The sequence below is a fragment of the Antedon mediterranea genome, chromosome 9 (genome assembly GCF_964355755.1).
Source record: "Antedon mediterranea chromosome 9, ecAntMedi1.1, whole genome shotgun sequence".
Taxonomy (NCBI): Eukaryota; Metazoa; Echinodermata; class Crinoidea; order Comatulida; family Antedonidae; genus Antedon; species Antedon mediterranea.
Window position 1 is genome coordinate 24,341,525 of NC_092678.1, and position 26,982 is coordinate 24,368,506.

The following is a 26,982-nucleotide window of genomic DNA, read 5'->3' on the forward strand; positions in this document are numbered from 1 at the left end:
CCAATTTGGTATATTTTGTTTGCCTCCTCAGTCGTCGATGAGGGTTGGCGTTAAATTTGTTGGTTTATTTTTCGCTTGTTTAAACACAAAAACACCTTGTTTTGCAGAATACTAGTTACAGCTGCTAATTCTTCTGAGCCTAAACATCTAATTTAATAGAGAAAACATCATAATAGTCAAATTTAACATCATAATAATCAGTACTTTGTGCTAGGCCATCGTGAGACGAGTGTTTGTTTTTAAGGAGTGACAACATCATGAACGGCGACGTGGAATTTCCTCCATTCAGGCCGCTTGATGATTTCTTACTGGACCCAGCCCGATTCACGTTACCATCTTTTACTGATCCAATTCGATGGACAAACCGAATAATAGATAATATGTTATATTATCAATCAAACTATTTGTTGTTTATAATTGTAACGTTTTTAATTATTGGGTAAGTTTAATAATTATATAATAAAATATTTAATAATAAATTATATTATAAAATGCAATAGAATAGGCCCACTGTCTGTTGTGTAGGCGGCTAGTAATGTACAGTGTATATCAGGCAGAGAACATGAATTCTAAACCGCCCGGTGATAAACTGACATTTAATTAATTAATTTGAAACGATAAAGATGAAATGATGAATATTATTATATATATATATTTATATTTTTAAAGTAAATTAATCATCATCCTAATTTGGTTATGTGTATTCTTTGTTTTTGTTTAATTGCAGGTGTCTACACCCAACGTCAATGCTCATTGGTATTTTTATAATGGTTTTGGTGTTTACGGGATTTGTGTTTGCGACCAACAACAGACGAGAACTGATCCAAATCAAGCAGAATCATCCGATATTGAGTGTATCTATAATCTTGGCGTGTATCTACTTCTGTATGTATGTCTATGGAGCGGTCCTCGTGTTTATCATCGGAATTCTTCTGCCAATTGCAAGTATGTAGCCTTTCATTTGATCCGATTTCATTAGTTTATGTATTTTATGTACGTTTATTTTTGTTGATACTAATGTTATATATTTTTTCTTGCAGTAATGTTTATTCATGCTTCTATGCGAATGAGAAATCTAAAGAATAAAATGGGAAAGAAGTTGGAATCATTAGGTCTGAAGCGTACACCAATGGGGATGCTGCTCTTTGAACTCGGACTTGAAGAACAAGCACGATCATAATTAAGTACAGACTTAAACATGACTGTTGTATGTTTTTGGAACAAAATGAAATCAAGCAGAGACAGAACTATTGACATTTCTACCACTAAATCCTTATTGTTCATTTTATTTTTCTAATATTTATTTTTTCCTGTGTATTTTTACTATTGTTCAGTATATTTCAATCAGTAGGTGTAATTATATATATGGTAGTATTGTCAATGTTAACTTTGCACAGTAGTATTCAGCTGTAGCACTTTCACCTGCACCCTTCAATCCCATAGGCTTTGTTTGTTCTGTAAAGGACTCACTGCACCAAGTACAATTTTTATCTTTTAATAGGATTTTCTAAATGAAAGTAAGCCTAAAGCTCTGTCTGCACTATCAAACTAGTTTGAAAAATATGCCCAAATATTGTAGTTATATGATCTCATCATCATGTCCATATATGGGCACTTTACATTTTTTTTGTCACATAAAGTTTGATAGTGTAGACAGAGATGTATAATTCTAAAAACCAGATATTCTGTAAAAGTAGAAATTTCATATTACATAGATTAATAATGTTACATGGCACAGTTTACTCTCCGAAAACAATTGGCTGGCTTAAACATTTTTTATGGCTGTTTTAAGCAATAGAGGGTAATTCGTTTTACAGTGGGAACCAATTTCCAGTTGGTATAAGCTTTAGAAGTGTTTTTGTTTTGTAGTATTAAGTGTTTATTAATAATATATGTAATTATTATAGTTTAAAAACATATATTTTAGATGTACTGGTCATGTTATTAAAAATGAATTGATACCAAAACATATCAAGGCTAACTCATTAAATGTGTAATTTTAAATTCTTTATAATAATAAACTTTACAATACTGGTGTATATTTTGGATGCGTTTCCTTTTCAGTGTATGGCGATACAACTCAATGACTGTAATGATATTTGTTTTTACATTGGCACAGTTGAAATTAACCATTTTATTATAGCAATAGAATTTATAATGTGTCATATAAATGTGTTATATATTTGTTAAGATCATCATTAGTCCGGCTTCCAAATTGGCAAGGTTGATGATCACAGCGAGGGCAGGTACACTTATTAATGATGTTTCTTTTTGAGAAACATAGTAAAATACAAATACGTAAAGAAAAACAATATTTAGATGAACTTATTTTAACTGTGATTGGCTAAATCGTCGTCACTGTTTTTGTTGGAACTCGTCTATTGGTTATTCAGTTATAACTGTTGCTCCCATTCTAAAAGCTCTCTCTCCCTTCCGCCCCCCCCCCCACCCCCACCCCTCCAGAAGTTCCAACTTTTTGCAAGTATAGGGGGCGCTACCCATTTTGCGCAGACCCGTAGGTATGCGCAGCCAACAGTCTATTATTTTCACTAATTACCATTTTATTCATATATTTCCAAATTTGTATCTATTTGATCATCGCTTCATTGTTTACATTTTGTTAGTCATGAATATATGTTTATGGAAAATATTCTGGTTTTTGTTAAGAGATAATCTCGTTTATTTATCTCGCCTTTTAATCATGCGACTTTTCATTGCCATACATTTTGATTGCCAGAATCATACAGTAGTGTTGCATTACTATTATTTATGAAGACCGCAAAACGATTGGACGAATAGTCTATCAAAATGACTTCTTACACTAGCCTAGGGTGCCTGAATATTGATGCACGTTAGTTGACGGTATTTAATTGAGAAAGATTTACGTTTCGAAACTAGTATAGTATCCTCAAGTTATTTTTGTAATTAATGGAATGACTTTGTTAAATTGAAAATGCCATTTTTTTTTTACGAATTATTGATAATTATAAATATAGCATCAAATAGAAAACTATTGTATTATTAATTGACCGTATTTCTCATAAGTTTTTGTTTATAACGTTATTGATATGTTGAGTGAATTAAAATGAGTTACAGTCATCATAGTAGGCTTTTACGTTTTACAGTAATCGTAAACGCAATACTTTTCATCAATTAATATTGTTTCTTCCCTGGACTATATAAGAGGCTCTGGAAAAAAAATTATTTTTATACGATATGTTATATTATTGTGTATTTATTTGATTTTTCCCTATGCTTCTTATTAGGTGACAACCAACAATATACAATCGTTATGTTTGACTATTTCATAATCGTGGGTCGTTGGTCTAGTGGCATGATTCTCGCTTAGGGTGCGAGAGGTCCCGGGTTCAATTCCCGGATGACCCCCTTTTTTTGATCGATTAAGAGCAGCTGGTAATCAGTCAATTATTTGCTTCTGGGAGTATTTATTCTACTTGCCGAATCAATAGAATAATATAATTATTTCATAGATTGTTTTTTCTGTCTGTATACATTTATTTATTTTTAATTGACACATTTTTTGCTTTATAACCCCCAATTTGTTATCTTATAAATATTGTATTGTGTCAACCAATTGCGCTTGTACAATGTAACAAAAAATGCTCTTATACAATTGTTATGTTTGACTATTTTAAATGCGTGGGTCGTTGGTCTAGTGGCATGATTCTCGCTTAGGGTGCGAGAGGTCCCGGGTTCAATTCCCGGATGACCCCTTTTTTTTTGATCGATTAAGAGCAGCTGCTAATTTGCCTATTACTTGCTCCTGGGAGTATTTATTCAACTTGACGAATCAATAGAATAACATAATTGTTTCATCGATTTTTGTTTCTGTTTTTATAAATGTATTCATTTTATTTGATACATCTTTTGATATATGAATACATATTTTACATTTTACATAAAATCATTTTTAAACAAATATTAATTTATTGTATTTTTATCGCGATATCTATAAGTAACACATTCTGGCAATCATTTCAATGTCCAGGTGGGAGCTATATTTCCTATACCATCATGGCTAGTTGAGAATTCTCAACTATTTTATGTTTTTTTCTACCTTTCTGGAAAATGATATAATCCAAATTGTATTAATACTACCAGTAGTAAACATTTAGAAACACTAGCATACCTTCACTAATTTTAGTTGTTTGTAGTTTAAGACAATCTTAGTGATATTTAAATCAAAACAATACGATAAAAACTATTTTGTCTGTATTTTACAAGACTATGACTTCCGTATAACGTGCATTGTGGGTACTTCAATTTTTTATAGAAAAGCTAATCCTAATTTAGTAGGCAGCATATGGGGGCGGGGCAACCAAACTTGCTTATCAAATCAAAGCACAGTAAAGCAAAGGATAAAATTAATGTACGATCCAGTTTACCACTGTTCTCAACTATAGTCATTTTGGTATACTTGAGCACAGTGATAAAGAATAGGATAAACTTAACAATATACAACAAATAACATTAATGTACGATCCAGTTTAACACTGTTCTCAACTATAGACATTTTGGTATACTTGAGCACAGTGATAAAGAATAGCATAAACTTAACAATATACAACAAAAAACATTAATGTACGATCCAGTTTAACACTGTTCTCAACTATAGTCATTTTGGTATACTTGAGACAGTGATAAAGAATAGGATAAACTTAACAATATACAACAAATAACATTAATGTACGATCCCGTTTAACACTGTTTTCGACTATAGTCATTTTGGTATACTTGAGCACAGTGATAAAGAATAGGATAAACTTAACAATATACAACAAATAACATTAATGTACGATCCCGTTTAACACTGTTCTCGACTATAGTCATTTTGGTATACTTGAGCACAGTGATAAAGAATAGGATAAACTTAACAATATACAACAGATAACATTAATGTACGATCAAGTTTAACCCTGTTCTAAACTATAGTCATTTTGGTATACTTGAGCACAGTGATAAAGAATAGGATAAACTTAACAATATACAACAAATAACATTAATGTACGATCCAGTTTAACACTGTTCTCAACTATAGTCATTTTGGTATACTTGAGCACAGTGATAAAGAATAGGATAAACTTAACAATATACAACAAATAACATTAATGTACGATCAAGTTTAACCCTGTTCTAAACTATAGTCATTTTGGTATACTTGAGCACAGTGATAAAGAATAGGATAAACTTAACAATATACAACAAATAACATTAATGTACGATCCAGTTTAACCCTGTTCTAAACTATAGTCATTTTGGTATACTTGAGCACAGTGATAAAGAATAGGATAAACTTAACAATATACAACAAATAGCATTAATGTACGATCCAGTTTAACACTGTTCTCAACTATAGACATTTTGGTATACTTGAGCACAGTGATAAAGAATAGCATAAACTTAACAATATACAACAAAAAACATTAATGTACGATCCAGTTTACCACTGTTCTCAACTATAGTCATTTTGGTATACTTGAGACAGTGATAAAGAATAGGATAAACTTAACAATATACAACAAATAACATTAATGTACGATCCCGTTTAACACTGTTTTCGACTATAGTCATTTTGGTATACTTGAGCACAGTGATAAAGAATAGGATAAACTTAACAATATACAACAAATAACATTAATGTACGATCCAGTTTAACCCTGTTCTAAACTATAGTCATTTTGGTATACTTGAGCACAGTGATAAAGAATAGGATAAACTTAACAATATACAACAAATAACATTAATGTACGATCCCGTTTAACACTGTTCTCGACTATAGTCATTTTGGTATACTTGAGCACAGTGATAAAGAATAGGATAAACTTAACAATATACAACAGATAACATTAATGTACGATCAAGTTTAACCCTGTTCTAAACTATAGTCATTTTGGTATACTTGAGCACAGTGATAAAGAATAGGATAAACTTAACAATATACAACAAATAACATTAATGTACGATCCAGTTTAACACTGTTCTCAACTATAGTCATTTTGGTATACTTGAGCACAGTGATAAAGAATAGGATAAACTTCGAATAAACAGCAAATAACATTAATGTACGATGCCGTTTAATACTGTTTTAAACTATAGTCATTTGAGTATAATTAATCACAGATAAAGAATAAGATCAACTTTATTACTATTTATTAAATAAAAAAACTAATTCTATATTAACACATATTATTTACATATACTTTCACTGCTGATTTCTAGTATAAACAGTCCATAGGCCTATACATGGCTGCAGTCGCGTGCTCAAATTTGAGTTGGTGTTTACCGACCGACCGACCGACATAGTGAGCTGTAGAGTCGCGTTTGCACGCTACTAAAAAGTTCACAAAAACCGTAGGATGGTCACAGGGGAGTTTGTTCGAAACTCCAACCCCTCCCCTGGCTATGCGTTTAGATTTTTCATGCCTCCTTTACAAACCAAGATTATTAGAATACTATTAGGAGGATCAAACACAATTCTTGTTGCCAGATTTCATTGACATTACAGGTATGAAGTCTATCAATATACAGTACCGCTTAATACAATACTTGTTGAGGCCATATCCATCTATACATTTTAGTGTTATTCCACTTTAAAAAAGTCGATTTATATCAATACTCATCAACATACGATATAACGATAGAATTTATTGCAACTTGTCCATGTCGTATTCATCTACAAATAAAGTGTCTATTACCGTACTTTTAAAAATCTATTTATATCAATACCTATCAACGTATGTACGTGTGCATATTATATATACAAAAATATATACATCAACATAAATGTCATATCATCTACAGTCATTAGTGTTATTTCACTTTTAATATTAGTAAATCCAAAGGCAAAATACTGAAATAATAACAATGCTGTGGTCTCAATGGAGATACAAAAAAAGAAGCGAAAAGCTAAATCAAAACGATAAAGTAAAACAGCCAGAAAAGTTAGCAGAGTTTTTGGGCAAGTGAGGGTACTTGTACAAGATAGTGTTATTTAACGTTTAGTCGATTTATATCAATACACTCATCAACATATGTACGTGCAATTCACGTCTACAATCAATAGTGTTAATTCCACTTTTAAAAGTCGATTTATATCAATATACTCATCAACATATGTACGTGTCCACGTCATATTCATCTATAAATATTAGTGTTATTTCACTTTTAAAAGTCGATTTATCAATATACTCATCAATAAATGTACTTGTCCACGTCATATTCATTTACAAATCAGTGTTATTTCACTTTTCGAAGTCAATTATATCAATATAGGCCTACTCATCAACATATGTACGTGCAATTCACGTCATATTCATATATGATCAATAGTGTACAACTAATAGTGTTATTTCACTTTTAAAAGTCGATTTATATTAATATACTCATCAATAAATGTACTTGTCCACGTCATATTCATCTACAATCAATAGTGTTATTTCACTTTAAAAGTCGATTTATATCAATATACTCATCAACATATGTAAATCGTGTCCAAGTCATATTCATCTACAAATATTAGTGTTAATTTGACTTTTAAAAGTCGATTTATATCAATATACTAATCAATATATGTACGTGTCCACGTCATATTCATCTACAAATATTAGTGTTATTTCACTTTTAAAAGTCGATCACTGTGCTCAAGTATACCAAAATGACTATAGTTGAGAACAGTGTTAAACGGAATCGTATATTAATGTTTTTTGTTGTATATTGTTAAGTTTATCCTATTCTTTATCACTGTTCTCAAGTATACCAAAATGACTATAGTTGAGAACAGTGTTAAACTGGATCGTACATTAATGTTTTTTGTTGTATATTGTTAAGTTTATCCTATTCTTTATCACTGTGCTCAAGTATACCAAAATGACTATAGTTGAGAACAGTGGTAAACTGGATCATACATTAATATTATTTGTTGTATATTGTTAAGTTTATCCTATTCTTTATCACTGTGCTCTAGTATACCAAAATGACTATAGTTGAGAACAGTGTTAAACGGGATCGTACATTGTTATCCTATTCTTTATCACTGTGCTCAAGTACACCAAAATGGCTATAGTTGAGAACAGTGTTAAACGGGATCGTACATTAATGTTATTTGTTGTATATTGTTAAGTTTATCCTATTCTTTATCAATGTGCTCAAGTATACCAAAATGACTATAGTTGAGAACAGTGTTAAACTACATCGTACATTAATGCTATTTGTTGTATATTGTTAAGTTTATCCTATTCTTTATCAATGTGCTCAAGTATACCAAAATGACTATAGTTGAGAACAGTGTTAAACTGGATCGTACATTAATGTTATTTGTTGTATATTGTTAAGTGTATTCTTTATTCTTATTAATTGTACTAAATTATTAAAAGAAACAGTAGTAAGCATAACATTTCCCCACTCCTACATTAGCATGGTAGGACATTGTAGTGGTCGCAGGTGGCTCAACTTTATTACTGCAATGGGATGGACATGGTCCTACTACCACCTTACCATCCAATAGGATTCCAGTAAATTTCGTTTACTACCAATCATAATTCAGTAATTAAATGACCCCTTAAGTTAACAAGGAAATCAGCCTATCCCATTATACCGGTAGGCTTCGTCGTACAGGCGTACTGCGGTAATAGTTGAGAATTCTCAACTAGCCAATTTGGTATATTTTATATACCTGGAGCTGCAGGTGGTCACGTCCAGGTACTTTCCAACAAGATGGCCACCAATAAGTGCGACAACAATAAACTAGATTTTCTTTAAAGCACAAGCAGAATTATCAAGGTAATTATGTTTATTTCAAATATACGAAAATGCATTAGGCTTTTGTAGCTGGTCCTAACTCCTAACTAGCTAGCCTACTTAGCTAGGCCCTGGACTGGGTGAGAACCGTCTAGCTCGCCTAGGCTAGAGCCTGTGTAGAGTAGAGTGGGCTATGCCTAGCTAGCTAGGATAGGCCTAGACAAGACAAGTCACAAGCTACATGGTTTTCCGCTTACCGTTACTCCTCGTCTGTGTAAATTGGCCTTTAGGCCTATGCTACCACTTACTACTCTAAATCAACTTTCAGCTGTGTCCATTGGGTAGCATAAAAATTAAAAGGCCTTCATAAAGGCTAACATTGAAATTTCTTTATATTATAGGAGTTTATGAGGAAGAGTGACGAATGAATGTCAATGAATGATGAATACAAATTATTAAATCATGGAGGAAAAACATAGATATATTCTGGAGAAAAACAGAGGACTGATTTTGAATGATCTTGATGTTGAAAAAATTAACAACTACCTTATTCAGGAGTTTATATTCACTCCGGACCAAATGCAAAAGATCATTGGAAAAGCAACAAGGAAGGAGCGTGCTGAATTCCTGTTGGACTCGTTACCACGACAAGATCAGCGGACATTTTACGTATTTTTAGAAACGCTACGCATTACTTATCCACATTTGTACGATGTGCTATTAATAGATTCAAGAAATGTAAGCAGCGTTCCTAAGCAACCAGTCCAGTGCACTGAAAATCAATGTAAGTCACTTTCTCCAAATTTTACATAATTTAGTTTCAATTGTTTGGGTTTATTTCTGGTCAATTTTAGAATTAATTTTTAAAGTAAAGTAAGAATTGGAAAAATAATGATGCTCAATTGATGTACAATCTACAATCCTGTTTTCAATATTTTTATGTCTTCTAGTTATGATGTCAGAATCCATGAAAGAGCCATCAGCGTACGAACCAGAAGTAGATCATGCCTCAAGGCGGTTAGCCTCTCAAAATGAAAGAGTATCTGAAAGAGACCTAGCCCGCGTTGCTTCACATCTCAGTGGTGATTTCAACATCATAGCTGGTATGCTAGGCCTAACGTCAGCTGAGCTATACCAGAGCCAGGTACAGCATCAGCACTCGGTTAAAGACCAGTACTTTGCTATCTTGTACACATGGAGACGGAAAAACGGTTACGCCGCCACCAAGGCAAATTTAGTGAGATTGCTGCAAGAAATGAACGTAGACTGCAGTGTTTATGACTTTTTATTTATGTAGTAAATTAGTTTATTTAAATTATACAATTGGAAAATTCAATTGAACAACATTAAATTAATTATATAGAAATCTGATATAATCATAATCAATAATGGGGCTACAATAGAATGCATGCATTAGTGTGTAGTAATGGTATATTTCCCATGGTTCAAATGTGATAAGGGGGGGTTAGCAATTACCCCTCTGAGCACTTGATCATTGCTTGGTATCTATCGTTGCGGCAACTAAACATTTGTATATCTACTGGAACACCCTTATTTTAATTTACTTTAAGTGCTTATATTATTAGTAGATTTTACTGCTAATTAACTGTAATTTATTGTCACCTTTATCAGCATCGTACTACACATACCATTGTATGTGGTTCAGTGGTTATAGCGCTCACTCACCCTGTAAGTTAGAGGTCAAAGGTTCGAATCCAACATTTTGTTATGAAGATTTTTAAAATAGTATTTATGATTGGATATGGAATTAAGATTAATATTCGTAATTTAGGAACTGTATTTAATTTTTATTTTTACCACTAAACGAAAATGTGACACTTTTTAACAATTATGGTCATTGCTTATTTTAATATGATATTCAAGATTTTTTAAGAAAAGTCTTGTTTTCTAAGTAAAATGAGCAGAAATTATTGGCACAGATAACAAATAAAATTCCTCGAATCTACAATTTATAGCGTCGATTTGTGATCATGCGCATCAGGTATAATCTACAATTAGTAGCGTCGATTTGTGATCATGCGCATCTGGTATAATCTACAATTTAGTAGAGTCGATTTGTGATCAAGCGCATCAGGTATAATTTACAATTAGTAGCGTTGATTTGTGATCATGCGCATCTGGTATAATCTACAATTTAGTAGCGTTGATTTGTGATCATGCGCATCAGGTATAATCTACAATTAGTAGCGTCGATTTGTGATCATGCGCATCAGGTATAATCTACAATTTAGTAGCGTCGATTTGTGATCATGCGCATCTGGTATAATCTACAATTTAGTAGCGTCGATTTGTGATCATGCGCATCTGGTATAATCTACAATTTAGTAGCGTCGATTTGTGATCATGCGCATCAGGTATAATCTACAATTAGTAGCGTTGATTTGTGATCATGCGCATCTGGTATAATCTACAATTTAGTAGCGTCGATTTGTGATCATGCGCATCAGGTATAATCTACAATTTAGTAGCGTCGATTTGTGATCATGCGCATCTGGTATAATCTACAATTTAGTAGCGTCGATTTGTGATCATGCGCATCAGGTATAATCTACAATTTAGTAGCGTTGACTTGTGATCATGCGCATCAGGTATAATCTACAATTTAGTAGCGTCGATTTGTGATCATGCGCATCTGGTATAATCTACAATTTAGTAGCGTCGATTTGTGATCATGCGCATCTGGTATAATCTACAATTTAGTAGCGTCGATTTGTGATCATGCGCATCAGGTATAATCTACAATTTAGTAGCGTTGACTTGTGATCATGCGCATCTGGTATAATCTACAATTTAGTAGCGTCGATTTGTGATCATGCGCATCAGGTATAATCTACAATTTAGTAGCGTCGATTTGTGATCCTGCGCATCAGGTATAATCTACAATTTAGTAGCGTCGATTTGTGATCATGCGCATCAGGTATAGTCTACAATTTAGTAGCGTCGATTTGTGATCGTGCGCATCTGGTATAATCTACAATTTAGTAGCGTCGATTTGTGATCATGCGCATCTGGTATAATCTACAATTTAGTAGCGTCGATTTGTGATCATGCGCATCTGGTATAATCTACAATTTAGTAGCGTCGATTTGTGATCATGCGCATCAGGTATAGTCTACAATTTAGTAGCGTCGATTTGTGATCATGCGCATCTGGTATAATCTACAATTTAGTAGCGTCGATTTGTGATCATGCGCATCTGGTATAATCTACAATTTAGTAGCGTCGATTTGTGATCATGCGCATCAGGTATAATCTACAATTTAGTAGCGTCGATTTGTGATCATGCGCATCTGGTATAATCTACAATTTAGTAGCGTCGATTTGTGATCATGCGCATCTGGTATAATCTACAATTTAGTAGCGTCGATTTGTGATCATGCGCATCAGGTATAATCTACAACGCTGACATTGAGAATTATTTGCTCGGGTAAATAAACTGAATATAGAGATTTTAAATTGGTTTTTTTTTGTGTAATCTTGTTTAAAATGCTTGACGTTTGCGTTTTTTTGGTATAATCGGAAATCCAAGCATGAACTACTTGATTAACATCAATACAATTTCTACGTAAACATGTATTAAACTCTCTAAATCAGCGGCACGCAATGTGGCTTGGTTCCCACTAGCGCGCAACGTAAAGACGTAAGACGCAATCGAATTGACCAATCGAAACCTAGGCTTATTCCAACTTGCTTGTGATTGGTTTGCGTTACATCCTAGCATAGTCAAAATAGAAAGTTTCTTTTGACTATGATCCTAGTGAGAACCAAGCTTAAACAACATTTACATTTTACAAAAGATTATCTTGGTTTGTTTCCTAAAGCTTGGTTCCCACTAGAACGTAACGCAAGGACGTAAACGCAACGCAAGCGTTTTAACCAATGACAACCGAAGTTATAGACAGTTAGCAATCACAAGCGAATAAGCCATCGCTTGTGATTGGTCAATTCACTTGCGTTGCGTTACGTCCTTGCGTTGCGTCGCTAGTGGGAACCACGCTTTATGATGTTACGACATGATTTGTTGAAATATGAAACAAAATATATAAGACCCATTAGGACCTCAGCTCTATCATGGTTGGGGCTGAGCTGAGAAATAAAAAAAATAGAGCTGCCAGGTCTCTGGAAATTATACTTTATTGCCAACAAAAACAGCATAAACATAAACAATCATTATTGTTGACAAAAGGTGATAAGATTTAGTTAAAAGAAACTAATTGCACGTATACATTAACATATGAAACGAAATTATATTCTACAGGACCAGCCCACCATGTTGGGTGGAGCTAATAATTTTGAAAAAATAGAGTTGTTAGGTGCCCGGAAATTGAACTTAGAAATATGGAAAGAACATAAGTCTCCAGGACCAGCCCCTGCCTATCCTAAATTAACTTAAATCTCTAAATATCTCTCTTATGAAAAAAAATTTAAAAAAAATTGTATTTATTTAAAAAAAAAATCCGTAGGGATTCGAACCCCAGCTAGTAGAACTGAGTGAATTCAAACAGTTACTAAGAGCACTACCCGTTATGCCACAAGTACACGAGTAATGAAGGGTGTATAGTATAGTAGTATATTCTTAAACGCGCTTCATATTACATCATTCTAATCGTTACGTCATAACTTTCCATGACGTCATTTTGAAGAAACGAATCTAGTTTTAACGTTGATATAAACCAGAGGGCCGGATAGCTCAGTTGGTAGAGCGTCGTGGAACACGATATCATGGGTTCAAACCCCATGCCGGTCGGTGGAAAAGAGTTAAATCTATGCGAGCTTCTGTGTTTGGGGTTCACAGATTTAAACGTCCCCCTTTCCACCACACATTATGAGGCGATAACATCAAAGCATCTGATGTGTGGTACCCCCAAGGCTGTGAGAGAGCCTTACCGTGCTAGAGGCAAGGGAGCACACCATATTTTTTTTCTGTGGCTTTCCACCGCCTTTCGATATCGTAAATTTTATGTTTGGCGCCCTCAATTTTAAGAACATCTAAGTTATGTCAGAAAATTAGGAACAAATAATAGAAATGTGTAAAGGTGCCGATGGGATGCCGAGCCTGGCTAGTATATTCTCTCTATTTGTTTAATTACGTATGCATTTTATAATAAATAATTTCAAAAAAGTTTTTTAAAAAGTGTTATTGTGTTTCTTACAATAATGTATGAAATTTCAAAACTTGGATTGGTTGAGTACGCATACTTAAGTATATTTTTCTACAATTTAGTAACGTCGATTTGTGATCATGCGCATCAGGTATAATCTACAATTTAGTAACGTCGATTTGTGATCATGCGCATCAGGTATAATCTACAATTTAGTAGCGTCGATTTGTGATCAGGTTAAATAGATTGAGAAACATTTAAAATAAAAAGGGGTTACTGGAATAATGGGGGTGCTGATGGAGCGTCTAGGTAAACGTGATGTTTGGATGATGAGGACATAAGGCTATTGATTTCAAATGAATACAAATAGTGAATTAGTTTATTTATTTTATTAAAAACTTGAATAATAATTCAGGTGCATTATATGCTACACTGATGAAACGAAATGAATACTATATTTAGATAAAAATTGCACATAAAAATGAATACAGACAAATATATACATTAATACAGAATGCAAACAGTGACAGTGGTTGTCCGTCGTACAAACTTCAGTTTCCGCGCGCGTATGCGCGTTTAAGACGTATGCGCAACGCAAATAATCTGACCAATCACAAGCGTCGTATTGCACAACGTTTACACATTTTCTTTTTACATTTTCCTTTTATGTAATTAAAATATAAAATCACCCGTTTTTAAAAAATCCTTGATAAAAATTCGTAATTGAGAGAAAGAATCTTTTCCGTGAGACCTTGATGAAAAATATCGTTGTTCTGGGTAAATGTATCTTAAATAAAAATACAATTTGATGGTAAACTTTGCCATCAGAATTTCAAATCCGTTTCCATATTATATGTATACGTTGATAATAGGTTATTACATTTATATCCTGGATTCGTTCTATTTATTGCGTTTGTTTCATTTCTTTCATCTCCAACTTCTCCTCCTCATTCTGTGACGTCATATCGTCCATGTCCAGCTCATATATATCATTGTCTACACTCATCCTGTTGAATAAAGAAAAACAGACAATGACTGAATTGTTAATGTTACACCAGTCTCTCTATTTGGAAAGAATGGGCTTTTGTGAACTCCTCTGTGTGTGCGAAGCATTGGTCTACAACAACATGAGAAGAAAATTAGAATTTCTTTAAAAGTTATATTTATTTCTATTGTTTTCGGCGAACAAAAATACACGAAGTGTCACTGAAAGTGGTGGAGGGGGTGTGGAGGGGGAGACACAGAAGGTTAAAGGTTCCTGTAGCCGATTGGGCGTGCCGACTTCGCTTCTTAATTTTTTAAAATCTTTTCTCTGACATTTCGTCATTACTATTTTAGTTATGGATTTTTTCTCAATGATTCTTACTTTTCTGAAAGGTCATCTTTCTGCGACATTTCTTCAATAGAATCTTCGTATTCTAAAAATATTCTCGCTCTGTTGACAAAGTAAATTGTAATCAATATTTTTTTTATCTTGTTTTTTATCGTGACATGATCACGTTAATGACATTATATCACGTTTTATGTTTTCATATTATTTCATTTTCATATTTCTTACTTTGTAAACAAGTATACATGTACAGTTTTGTTGTTGTAAATATCGATGACATCAATAAGTTGACGCACATCATGCTTACCGTTGAACGACTAAAACGATGAAGAATACGAAAGCCACAGCTAAAGCAGTTGCCATGACAATAGACGCTACGACCGCTGGTAAAACGCCTATTGCTGTAAAGAAAACAAAACAATTGATAATTTGACCAGTACTTTAAATACATAAATGTTCAGCGCATTGAGAGCTTGCTTATATGCGCTATATAAGAATGAACTATTATTATTATTATTATAAATGAATATCAACAGTTAGATTTCATCGCAAAAAAATTATTTAGAAAAAACAAGACTTACTGTCGTCTGCTCCAACTTTGTTATGTTTAGACTCTGTGTTGCCTATAAAATGAAAAGAAAGGTAAAACATGATTTTAAAATAAATCAATTAATGCACCCAATACAAATCATGTAGATATTATGAAAGTAATAATATGAGTAAAGTTTATCATCATCGTCATCATCGTCATCACTTTTTCATTATCGTCATCATCGTCATCACTTTTTCATTATCGTCATCATCGTCATCACTTTTTCATTATCGTCATCATCGTCACTTTTTCATTGACGTCATCCTTCTTCGTTATCGCATTTTACCGTCTTCCACTTTTTCATTTGCGACACAACCGATGACCAACCTAGGTGGTCAGGTCAATCGACATTGGTCGTCGTCTGACGTAGAAACCATCAAACCTGTGTCGACGCGAGGTCCTAATATCCCGGCATGCTCCCATCAACATTATTTTCATCAGTTTTTCTTTTTCAAAGATGTATCGTCGTCAAAAATCACATGAAAAAAAAAGAAATTAATGCTTACTTATACATTCTAGTAATACTGCGCTCCATTGTCGGTCAGCACCACACGTGACCTCAGCTAGCCCTTCTAACTGGAATCTATCTTGGCAACTGTAAGTAACCGTGGTACCAATAAAATAAAAGTCTTGTTCCGGATTAAAAGTAGCGTTGTTAACTTCGGGCGGTTGTTGTTCACACACAGCTAAAGTTGAAAAGGAATAAGTATGAAATGTTGTAAAGTTGGGTTCCCACTAGGACGCAACTCAACGACGTAAGCGCAACGCAAGAAACGTTGACCAATCACGACACGATGGATAATTCTGTTGCTTGTGATTGGTCAACACATTTTCGTGCGTCCAACAAGTGAGAGAACCAATCTTAACATGATGTGTGCGCGGTTATTGTGCTATTTCTGTCAGACTTTCATTGAAGTCTCATTTTGTGAAAAGTAATGTTTTCTCCTACCACACATACATCATTCCCAAAATCTCCAAAATGCACACCCTACCAAACCCACTCAGCTCATCACCCTAGCGCATGACGTACATAAACATCACATGGACTCACACGCGCACATCTTTCAAATAGATGCACAGCGCACGTACGTTTACATTGTAACGGTTTTTCTATCCAACTGCAAGTTGTCTGACAGGTCCACGTCTCTTCGCTGCTGCCGCCATTTTGAGGGCGGTACCCAGGCGCACAAGATATTTTCACTTGTTCATAGGGTGCGTAATACTGTTTATCGGGAACCAGCCGAAGACTTTCTGTCATTATTGGCCTCGTACAATTTGCTACAAAAACAAAAGTTTACATCAATACACACCTAATATGTAAATGAGTTTCACACCTGCCTACACGCTTAGAATGCGGTAGGCCTACTTGCCATTCGATGCTTAACGGCTTTAGTAGGAAAGTGAATATAGAAAATGTGGAATTTATTGATATTTGTTTAGAAAAAACAATCATGGATTGATATTGGGAATTATAAAACTGTACTGCGATTGTCTTATTATGGTGGATTATAATATTGTAACCGTTTCTTTGTGTGGATATTTTACAAGCAAGCCGGTACAGCATTTCGTGAAGTTGATAGGGTAAGTTCTGTATTGTTTACCTCCGCCAAGGAGGTATGTAATCGATCGCGTGTGTCTGTCTGTTTGTTTGCAGGATTACTCAAACAATTATTATTATTATTAGTAGTAAGATCTTTACAAAAATGAAACTACAGATAGATATGTGGTCAAGGACCACTCCATTAAATTAGAGGCAATCCAGACCACAGTCCCAATTCTAGACCACTTTTTATTTTCAGACCTGCTAGTGTTAAAAGATTTGAGAAAATATTCAAAAGCAGGCGAACAGTCTTAAGGTAACAAGTAAACTGAAATTGCATTTTCTAGAGAACTACTTGTCCAAAAAACTTCATTGTTGTACAAGAGGCAAGAGTTATAATTTGTCATTTGTAATTTTAAAAGATAATTGATTTAATGTACAGGTTTGTTTATGAGTAGTTAAAAAAAAAATATTTCTTTTTAAATTCTCCCGTTTGTTTTTGGCGTTGCTGTTCTATTGTTAGTCAACTGAATCTATTGTTATTTGAAAGGCTGGTTACATAACCATAACACCGAACTTGCATAGGCCTACATATGGTTGTAGTGAAATTAGCCTATTCACACAAAAAAAAAAAAAATTTCTGGTAAAATCTTATGTAGGTGAATTTTAAAGTAGGCGGAGGTATGCACACTCGGAGTGGCGTTTTAGTTATCATTAGTAGTCGGTCGGTAATGCGGCTTCTCAATAATCAATTGGTATTTGAAGAAATATAGTTTCAGCTGGTACTGTGTATATGATTGATAATGTGATTGAGTTACTGTACTTACTTCTACACTCTATACCAGCTCTGCGTTCATCGTTACCTTTACACGTGTTATCGTCATCTTGCGCAAGCTCAAATTCGCATTCATCGAGCGTAGTCTCATTACCATGACAACTGTAGTAGCGTACTTTTATTGGTACACTCGATGCTTTTTTAAAACCGGCATATGTAGCTTCCAGCAATGCTGTCTGTGCCGGGCAGGCATACAGCTGGTTACAAGCTACGTCTGCTTCTGGCTTCTCCCATCCCGAAGGGCAAATTGCACCCCATTCGTCGTTTATATATTTTTCTAGCATGCCTTCTCTTTCGTGGCCTTCAGTTTGAAAAATCAAACGAAAATCTAAATAAAACAAACATTGGAAAAACTAATGATACTTTTTAAAAAATTCATTCCATTGCCCGATTTAAAAGCTTTTTGGGCACAGAATTAGAGTATGGATACTTTTTAAGCTTGTTTCCTAGAACGCAACGCAATGACGTAATTAAACCTCAACTAATTTGACCAATCACAAGGCGATTGATCATCTGAACTGTCGCTTGTATTTTGGTCAACTCATTTGCGTCGTGCGTACGTCTTTGTGTTGCGCGTACGTGTTTGAGTTGCGTCAAATTGAAACCATTTTTTAAAACCATCATAGTCAATTAAACACCCTCTTACCATGACAATCAGCTTTTGCTATATCTTCACATGAGTTTATCTCTTTTATGCATGAATCACCAGCCGAATCACTGCTCAGGCATTCCCAGTCAATGCTTGCGAATTTTGAATTATCGCCTGATGAAACAAGTTGCCGACTTATTGCGTCACTTCCATGAACGCTCTGGCAGACGAAATGCGCAGATTCAATCGACCAGGGGTTTGCGCAGATTGGTATCCACTTAGAACCATACCTTACTCGTACAGTTGATGTTAGTTCTGGGTAGTTGTCAAAGCAAAATGCAAAAGGTGTTCCTAATAATAAATAAAATCATATTAAAACTGAGTAGGCTTAAGGTATATAATTATTACTGTACTGTATATTCAGATGGATACATCATTTATATATAAACCATTCGATGGTATAGGCCTACTCGGTAGTGTATGTACAGTTTGTTCTAGATCACATATGATACTGCGCGTTAAGTTTGGTTCCCACATTATAGATACGCAACGCATGCGAGTTGACAAGCAACAGTGTTCGAATAATCCATCGCTTATGATTGGTCAAATCACTTACGTAGGCCGGGTTGCGTACTTGTGTTTGCGTCTCTAGTGGGAACCATGGAATTTATATTTTGTATAACCAGCAGGAATGAGTGTATACATTTCACTCTTTTCTGGTATAACCCAATAATTAATTGTTCAAAAAATCGTTATATCAGACAGTAGTGACCAGTTGACCTTCGAATTAAGCCAAAGGAAGAAAGTTAATCCAACGGTAGGCACAAGAAATAAAACAATAGAAAAGTTACTTACCAACCGGCACTTGGTCTTTACATGAATTGCTTTTAGTTTCAGCTACACTGATAAAACTTAACATCAACGTTAAACCTACAATTGCTTTCATCGTTTCTTTATCGTTTCTTTATCGTTTAAAATAATATCCAATTATATATCCGTACGCGCGCGTGTTAATTGCGTACGTAGCGTATGTTCGCCAGCGTTGTTATGATCGTCGTTTGTATGTCCTGTACTGTTGGTCTGTCAAGTCATTCCGAGTGTATATGCAGGAAAGACATGCATTGTCAAGTACGGCATCATTTCCTTTCGGACGTGTCATTCCATGTTTCCGTGTGGTTCTTGGTGGTATATACCAATGCACAAGGAAAAGGTTATGTTTGTCAACTGTCAAAATGAATGTCATTGTTATTCAATATTTTTTCAACAAAAACGAAAAATAACACAATCACGAATTGTTAACATAACACTTTTTTTAAATTGCGGTTCTAAGTTCTCTATTCGATTGCGACGAAATATACGAATTAAAAGCAAATAACACCAAGTGGTGTTTATTATTTAGAATTATTTTTTCATTTTTTTTTTAAAAGGTCGAAAGTTACATATAAACATAGTCGGAGTAAACCATAGTTTTATTTCTATTTGGCCCATTTATTGAACTGATACAAAGTTTCCGCAGTAGTTGCTCGAAGGGACCGTTCAAAATGTTCAGAAACATATCATAATGTGGATGATGGCCCTAATTTATTTCTAATCTTAAGTCGGTGTGGTCTACCATACAGTTTCGTAATAATTGTTCTGAGCATCTGTCTTTAGAATTAATTTTGATAGTTGATTGTGTATTTTTGTTTTTTTAATTGGTTTAGGCCTAATCACGTCTAGATAAAGTTAATATCATTTTACGTATATAATTATTTAGCTTATCTGTTTAGAATTTATTTTCATAAAGTGTGTAGAAATTCATTCTATTTTAGACCGTTATTCAGAGAATTTTATATGGTTTTAGCTTAATTGGTCCATCGGGTTTATTGCAAATACCTTGTTTCGCGAGGAACGTCGTTGCACAATGCATGATGGGAAGGGTTTGTGAGCAAACCTCACGGCGCGTACGTAAGCCTACAAACAAATCACGTACGTACTCGTGACGTTTGCTCCCAAACCCTTCCCATCATGCGTCACGCACGCTATTTGAGATAAACCTTATTATATAACGAATCTTCTTTTCTGTACTAATTGTAAAAAAGATGTCAATGAATATTACCTAGTTTAATCCCTCAGTCGTCACTACTTTCTGTGACGTACGTCTGTATCGTGTGTGAGCCCTCTATATCGTATATCGTAATGGCCCTCTGTTGTATTACATTTATTAAAAGTGAAATAGAACAATTTTTTCATATTCATTTTATTATTTGTTGTTTATAACATTCCCGGATGTTCATTACGTTTCATTGCTATTATTATAGAGGCCCGTGATAGCTATTTTCTCACGAACTTCGGTTTCGATGGAACACTAATGTTTAATAAAATTTACACAAATTAGTTATTAAAGTTTTTATTGGAAAAATAGTTGTATTTAGTATTTAGTTGTAAGTATATAGAAAATGGTTTAACATGGAAAGTAAAACATGCGATTTGTCACGCTACGTTTTTCCGATTTATGAAAAAGTGTTTCATCAAGTGTTTCATATGATGCTGCTGATATCGCGTTATCAATTATTATTGATTCGCAAAATTATGACGATTTCTCTTTTCCAAAATTAAAACATTTTCAAAAACAATTGTTGAACAGAGTTCGTCATACGTTTCTGAACAATTATGACGGCGATAGCGCCCCATAGATAACAGAATACTGTATCACGGTCCATGAGGTGTATTTAAGCTTGGGTAATAACACAAGGACGTAAGGTGCAACGCAAGTGATTTTACCAATCACAAGCGATGGATTATTCAAATTTTCTCTTGTCATTGGTCAAGCCGCTTCTTACTTTGTACGTACGTCCTTGAGTTATACATTGTAGTGAGAACCAATTAAAAAAAACCCGGACGGAAAATGAAAGAAAAGTAGTATAGTAGATCATCAGCAGCGTGTGAAACTTCAAACCATCGTATTTTAAAACAATTACAACAATGCCAATGCATTAGTATGATACGTCGTACATCAGACAATTCGTAGTTGAATTTACTGACTCATGAAATATGTTCAAAATCAGTATTTTCTATTCACACAAAGACAGCAGCCTCATTAGTGCCAACATCTTGCGATTTCAGGGTTGGGTTGTTGTTGGATATGTTTTGTAATATTGTTTTTGTATTCGGCAGAAAAAAATTCCAACAGAAATCTCTTTCGATATTAATCAATAGTTTCCTCTGTATATGTTATTGTTTCCGATATGATATAGCTAATGATCGGTTTGCACTTAGAAAAAGGTTAAAATCATTTTATATGGCTTAGAGCTTAAGTTCCGTGTCTGAATATATTATTTAAATATAGAATATAACATTTAAAAGATCTATAATGTGCAATTATCGCATATTTATCCATAAGACAATGATTATAAATTATGACGTCATTACGTAGGCCTATGGATACTTCTTTTAATAGACAATAATATTTAGGTATGTCCTTTCTAATATTAAAAACTATACACGAAAATGTAAATTACTGTTGCTACGGTGACATTTACGTCCTATACCTTGTGTTACAAAATCTTCATAAAAATCTATATTGAAATATAACATAGCATTATACAAATATAACATGACATTTATATACAATACTGAAACATTATTGCACTAATCATAGCAAAATATTAGCCCCTTAATCTATTTCAGGAAGAGCCTAGAATTCTAAAAATAATATTAATTTACCCCTAACCATGTTTTCTAATTTTAACTCTTTATAATAAAACACTGTCCATATTACCGGTATACCAACATCTAACCTATAGCCTATATTCATTATCTACAACATGTTTGCACTTAATTTATCATGGGTACCTGCTAGCTGTTTTAATTGGTTTGAAGAGTTAGACAATGTATGTTGCGTGTTAGCTTATAGTTGATCATTATTAATGCATTATACAGTACAGTATTAGTTATTGAAACAAGTGTTCACATTTGTATTCTTCTTCATTATCTGAGTAGTTAAGTATGCCTATACTAAGTAGGACGGAAATAAGTAAAAAGTAATACATTTAAAAAAACTGTATTGATGATAACTGACGAATATAAATAAGAAAAAAGTCTCAAGATAAGTATGAAAGAATAAAACGTGACTTAATGATTTCTGAGTTTGGAATCAAGAAATAGAAAAAAAGGCCTATGCATTTACCGCCTGACTACTTTTCTAAAACATGATATACCGGTTCAGGTGCATGCATTTCATATCGAGTGTTCAGGCTGCTTTCATTTGTTGCTCCCTTGTTGTTATTCTTGTTTGGGATGGCATATAGAGGCATTTGGCTAACATCGGTGGTAGTCTTGTTTGTTGTACTTTCATCACGCTTTTTACCAATTTCTTGGAGACTAATTTTAATTTCCGACTTCTTAACAACTATTGCAACAATAATACCAATAATTAACAGCACTACCAGGCATCCAATAACCCATTTTACCCAAATCAGATCTGCTACCTCGTCGTCGTCTTCAGGTTGTTCAGAAGTGACGTTTAGATAAGCTTGTCCTACACCAACCGCATTTTCAATCTCGCATTTAAGCATAAGATCAGTATTCATTTTGTCCATCAATGTCAAAGAACTACTTGTGTTGTTTAGCATCTCACAAGAGTCAATTGACGAGTTTGATCTGTTCTCTGAGGTTAGGCAAACTCTCCATCGAAAAGAAACGTCACTTGGATATGGAGTTGTTGTACTTGTACACTTAAATTCGCTTCCCTTAACCTCTTTGATCTCTGCTTGTGGTTTCACCAACATAGACGTTGAGCAGTTGACGGGCTCTGGCAACATATGATGAAGCACCACGCACCAGAATCTCCCGCCATCTAATCCACTGACATTAACTTGGAAACTATGTTTGACGTCATCAATGGCATTTGATTGTGTTTTGTCAACTGATATAAGAGGAACCGATTGACCTTCTGCAGATTTCAAGATTGTGATGTTTACAACGATATTTGAACCGATGTCAGCGGAACAGGTTAGGTTGAGATCCTGAGTAATTTCGTCGGGAGTTTGGCTATTTAAAGCAATGCGTGGTGTTTGAAACAGTTGGCATTCAACAGAAGGAGAGTTATGTAAAAAACCCACTGTTAGTGTTATGCCACATGCAAGTATATCTCCGTTCAGTTGGCAAATATAGGTACCTTCGTCTCTACGCTCTACGTCTTTTATTATCAGTTCATATGTTCTTCCAATAGATTCTGGCGTGGTGTACTTAATCACTTGTTTACCATTTTTTAGATATTGAAGTTCTTTGTCAATAGGTTTTTCATATAATAACCATTGTACGTCTGTTGCTCTACTTTTAAATGCTGTGCATTCTAGTGTGACTGACGGTTGCCCATCAATTGCATACACGTGACCATTCTCAGCTTCATCTCTTATGGCACATGATAATTCAATTGTTAAAATACTGATAATAAGATGCAAGTTATCCAATCTAAAATTTATTCTAGATTTCTTCATTTCCACTAAATTTCTATTTTATTGGAGAAACTTTGATCATGATACAGTGGCACGTCACACCATACGATCATTCTTTTCAATTGCTGTGAAATCACTCTGTTTGGGCGTCTGAACGACGTCTTTTCTCAGTTATATAGATTTATTGTAGGCGTTTCTAATAAAAAATAATTAAAGACAGAAACAAAAGTGAGAAATTGTAATGGTTGTCAGTTTGATTTGAAATTTACAGTACGACATTTGTATTAGGCTCTTTACGAAATCGCAGTACAGTGCATCATATCTCACTTGGACATGGCCCTCCTACGAACAGTACCATGGAGAAATGATTTATGGTAGTGTAACACTCTGCCCATCAGGTCAAGAACCCTTTTTCACTATTTCTCCCTACTCCAGCTATTAACATTCCTAGTGGTTTCTTCCTGTTCCTAGGTACTCTTTGTTCACTCTGCTATAACCCACATCATTAATCAGTCACTGTTTCCTCATCGTCAAGGAATGTTTCCTTGTTCCCCTCCCAGAACATGCATATTAATTAGGACCGTTCCTTAAATATGGATGTACTGGTAAAAAAAAGATAATAAAACGTTTATAATAGAGAGAAGAAAACGTATGTGATATAGCCAGAACAGACTGTATTACATTGAATATTGAAATAAAACTGTGTCTGGACAAAACCATATTTACTGTTAGTACACTATGTGACTGTGTGACATCCTATAGTAACGGATGCACAAAAATACCACCGTTACAACTGGTTCCCACACCGATTTGGACCCACAGAAGCCGATAAAATATTAAAAAAATTTAAAAAAAAGAAGATAAAACACGCAGCAGATTGCAGTTTGCAGAGTTTGTGGAGCAGCAGATGTTGATGGCTGTATGAACCTCGACAAAGAAGAGCAAAAGAAGAAAAAAAAGATTATTGAATGGAACAATTGTCGGACCAGCCCCAAGAATAGAAAACGGAATACAGAAAAGAAAACAGCGAGGCCAAGGAAGAAGAAAGAAGACAATCATTAACTGCTCTTTCGACTATTTGTTTCACTTTCTTTTGACATTTTTGTAACGTTTTATGTGAACTTATACAATTTTTGGAGTCGCATATGTAACTTTTATAACATTTTGTTTGTGGAGGGCCTGGCTAATTTTTTTAAAACATTATTTTGGACGTTAGCCTATATTCAACTTTCTGTATCAATTGTTTTGTCTACATTTCTTTCATTTGGATTGAACACAATATTAACGATGTGGAAGTGACCCATCATTTCTAGTTCTTTTCTATAACCTTCTCTTTCTTCTGGTGATATACTGTATTATTATTATAGATATAATCATATTGTAACATTGCTTAATTATTACCTTGTGTACTAACTCCGCCGTACTTTACGACAACTTTTATAAAAATATTTGACAACGTGTTACGATGTATACTACAGTATATCATCATTCTTTTTACTCTACTTTACTTGTGTTTTTCAATCTATACTTCCTATTCTCAATGATGGTTCACTTTTCCATAAACTCATTTTGATTAATTGCATGTTTTAAAACTTATGATATTTTATATTTTTTTTTATATATATTCCCTATACTTACATAATATATATTGCATGTTGACGAGTTTTTAATACTTACATTTATTTTTAATTAGTAGTAGAAGTAGTAACGTATTATCATCACTATATTTTGATTTTGGAATGATATTTCATTCCCTTTACTTGATATTACTTGATTTTGTTTTTTAAATTTAATTAACTTACAGTTTTAATAATTTTCGCATTTACTTAATTACTTAATTTCCTTTATATTACAATTACAATTTAATATACGAAGTGGGACACTTCTTTGGTAGAGAGGGAATAATATAACACTCTGACCATCAGGTCAACAACCCTTTTTCACTATTTCTCCCTACTCCAGCTATTAACATTCCTAGTGGTTCTTCCTGTTCCTAGGTACTCTTTGTTCACTCTCCTATAACCCACATCATTAATCAGTCACTGTTTCCTCATCATCAAGGAATGTTCCCTTTACTAAATAGTCCCCTCCCAGTACATGCATATATCAAGAACAAGTGGTGCGTTTATGAAACAAACTATTTTTAATACCATGTACTGTAATACATACAAAAAACATACAGATATACAATTACAAAGAAAAACTTACCAAAAATTTAAACAATAGGATAATTGAAAACTTTGTTCAAACTCTCTTGGTGTAAGATTTGCAAAGGATATCAACAGATTTATTTCACACTTAATAATAACAATCGTTCAGGAAATCATCACCGGTTAAGCCAATCAAATGAAATTACTAGAAACAAAAGCACGCCCAGCAACAACACAAAAATTTAAACGAATGATCGTGGTGTGACGTGCCACTGTGTCAAAGTTTCTCCCAATAAAAAAAGAAATTTAGTGGACAATGAAGAAATCTAGAATAAAGTTCAGATTGGATAACTTGCATCTTATTATCTGTATTTTAACAATTGAATTATCATGTGCCATTAGAGATGAAGCTGAGAATGGTCACGTGTATGCAATTGATGGGCAACCGTCAATCACACTAGAATGCACAGCATTTAAAAGTAGAGCAACAGTACAATGGTCGTTATATGAAAAACCTATTGACAAAGAACTTCAATATCTAAAAAATGGTAAACAAGTGATTAAGTACACCACGCCAGAATCTATTGGAAGAACATATGAACTGATAATACAAGACGTAGAGCGTAGA

General features: G+C 33.9%; 4 protein-coding genes and 2 non-coding genes across 6 annotated transcripts; 4 read left to right on the top strand and 2 right to left on the bottom strand.

Moving 5' to 3' along the window:
* The first annotated feature begins 32 nt into the window (after positions 1-32).
* LOC140058529 (PRA1 family protein 3-like) lies at positions 33-2,037 on the top strand. The gene is made up of 3 exons (XM_072104183.1): positions 33-439; positions 728-945; positions 1,041-2,037. Exons 1-3 carry the CDS (start codon positions 258-260, stop codon positions 1,178-1,180), a joined length of 540 nt encoding a protein of 179 aa, XP_071960284.1. The 5' UTR covers positions 33-257; the 3' UTR covers positions 1,181-2,037.
* A 1,278-nt stretch (positions 2,038-3,315) lies between these two features.
* Positions 3,316-3,387, top strand: Trnap-agg (transfer RNA proline (anticodon AGG)). The gene has a single exon. It is a non-coding gene; the product is annotated as a tRNA-Pro (tRNA).
* Positions 3,388-3,662: 275 nt separating this feature from the next.
* On the top strand, positions 3,663-3,734 carry Trnap-agg (transfer RNA proline (anticodon AGG)). The gene has a single exon. It is a non-coding gene; the product is annotated as a tRNA-Pro (tRNA).
* A 250-nt stretch (positions 3,735-3,984) lies between these two features.
* Positions 3,985-10,715, top strand: LOC140058898 (death domain-containing protein CRADD-like). Its single transcript, XM_072104682.1, has 4 exons — positions 3,985-4,009; positions 8,719-8,799; positions 9,159-9,541; positions 9,708-10,715. Exons 3-4 carry the CDS (start codon positions 9,220-9,222, stop codon positions 10,052-10,054), a joined length of 669 nt encoding a protein of 222 aa, XP_071960783.1. The 5' UTR covers positions 3,985-4,009; positions 8,719-8,799; positions 9,159-9,219; the 3' UTR covers positions 10,055-10,715.
* Positions 10,716-14,270: 3,555 nt separating this feature from the next.
* Positions 14,271-19,849, bottom strand: LOC140058597 (uncharacterized). The gene is made up of 9 exons (XM_072104276.1): positions 19,622-19,849; positions 18,824-19,117; positions 18,170-18,505; positions 16,892-17,080; positions 16,309-16,488; positions 15,792-15,833; positions 15,518-15,611; positions 15,247-15,315; positions 14,271-14,887 (listed from the first exon to the last, which is right to left on the bottom strand). Exons 1-9 carry the CDS (start codon positions 19,710-19,712, stop codon positions 14,785-14,787), a joined length of 1,398 nt encoding a protein of 465 aa, XP_071960377.1. The 5' UTR covers positions 19,713-19,849; the 3' UTR covers positions 14,271-14,784.
* A 2,379-nt stretch (positions 19,850-22,228) lies between these two features.
* Positions 22,229-26,530, bottom strand: LOC140058599 (uncharacterized). Its single transcript, XM_072104277.1, has 2 exons — positions 26,413-26,530; positions 22,229-24,400 (listed from the first exon to the last, which is right to left on the bottom strand). The coding sequence occupies exon 2, from the start codon at positions 24,244-24,246 to the stop codon at positions 22,942-22,944; it is 1,305 nt and encodes a 434-aa protein (XP_071960378.1). The 5' UTR covers positions 24,247-24,400; positions 26,413-26,530; the 3' UTR covers positions 22,229-22,941.
* Between the last annotated feature and the right edge of the window lie 452 nt (positions 26,531-26,982).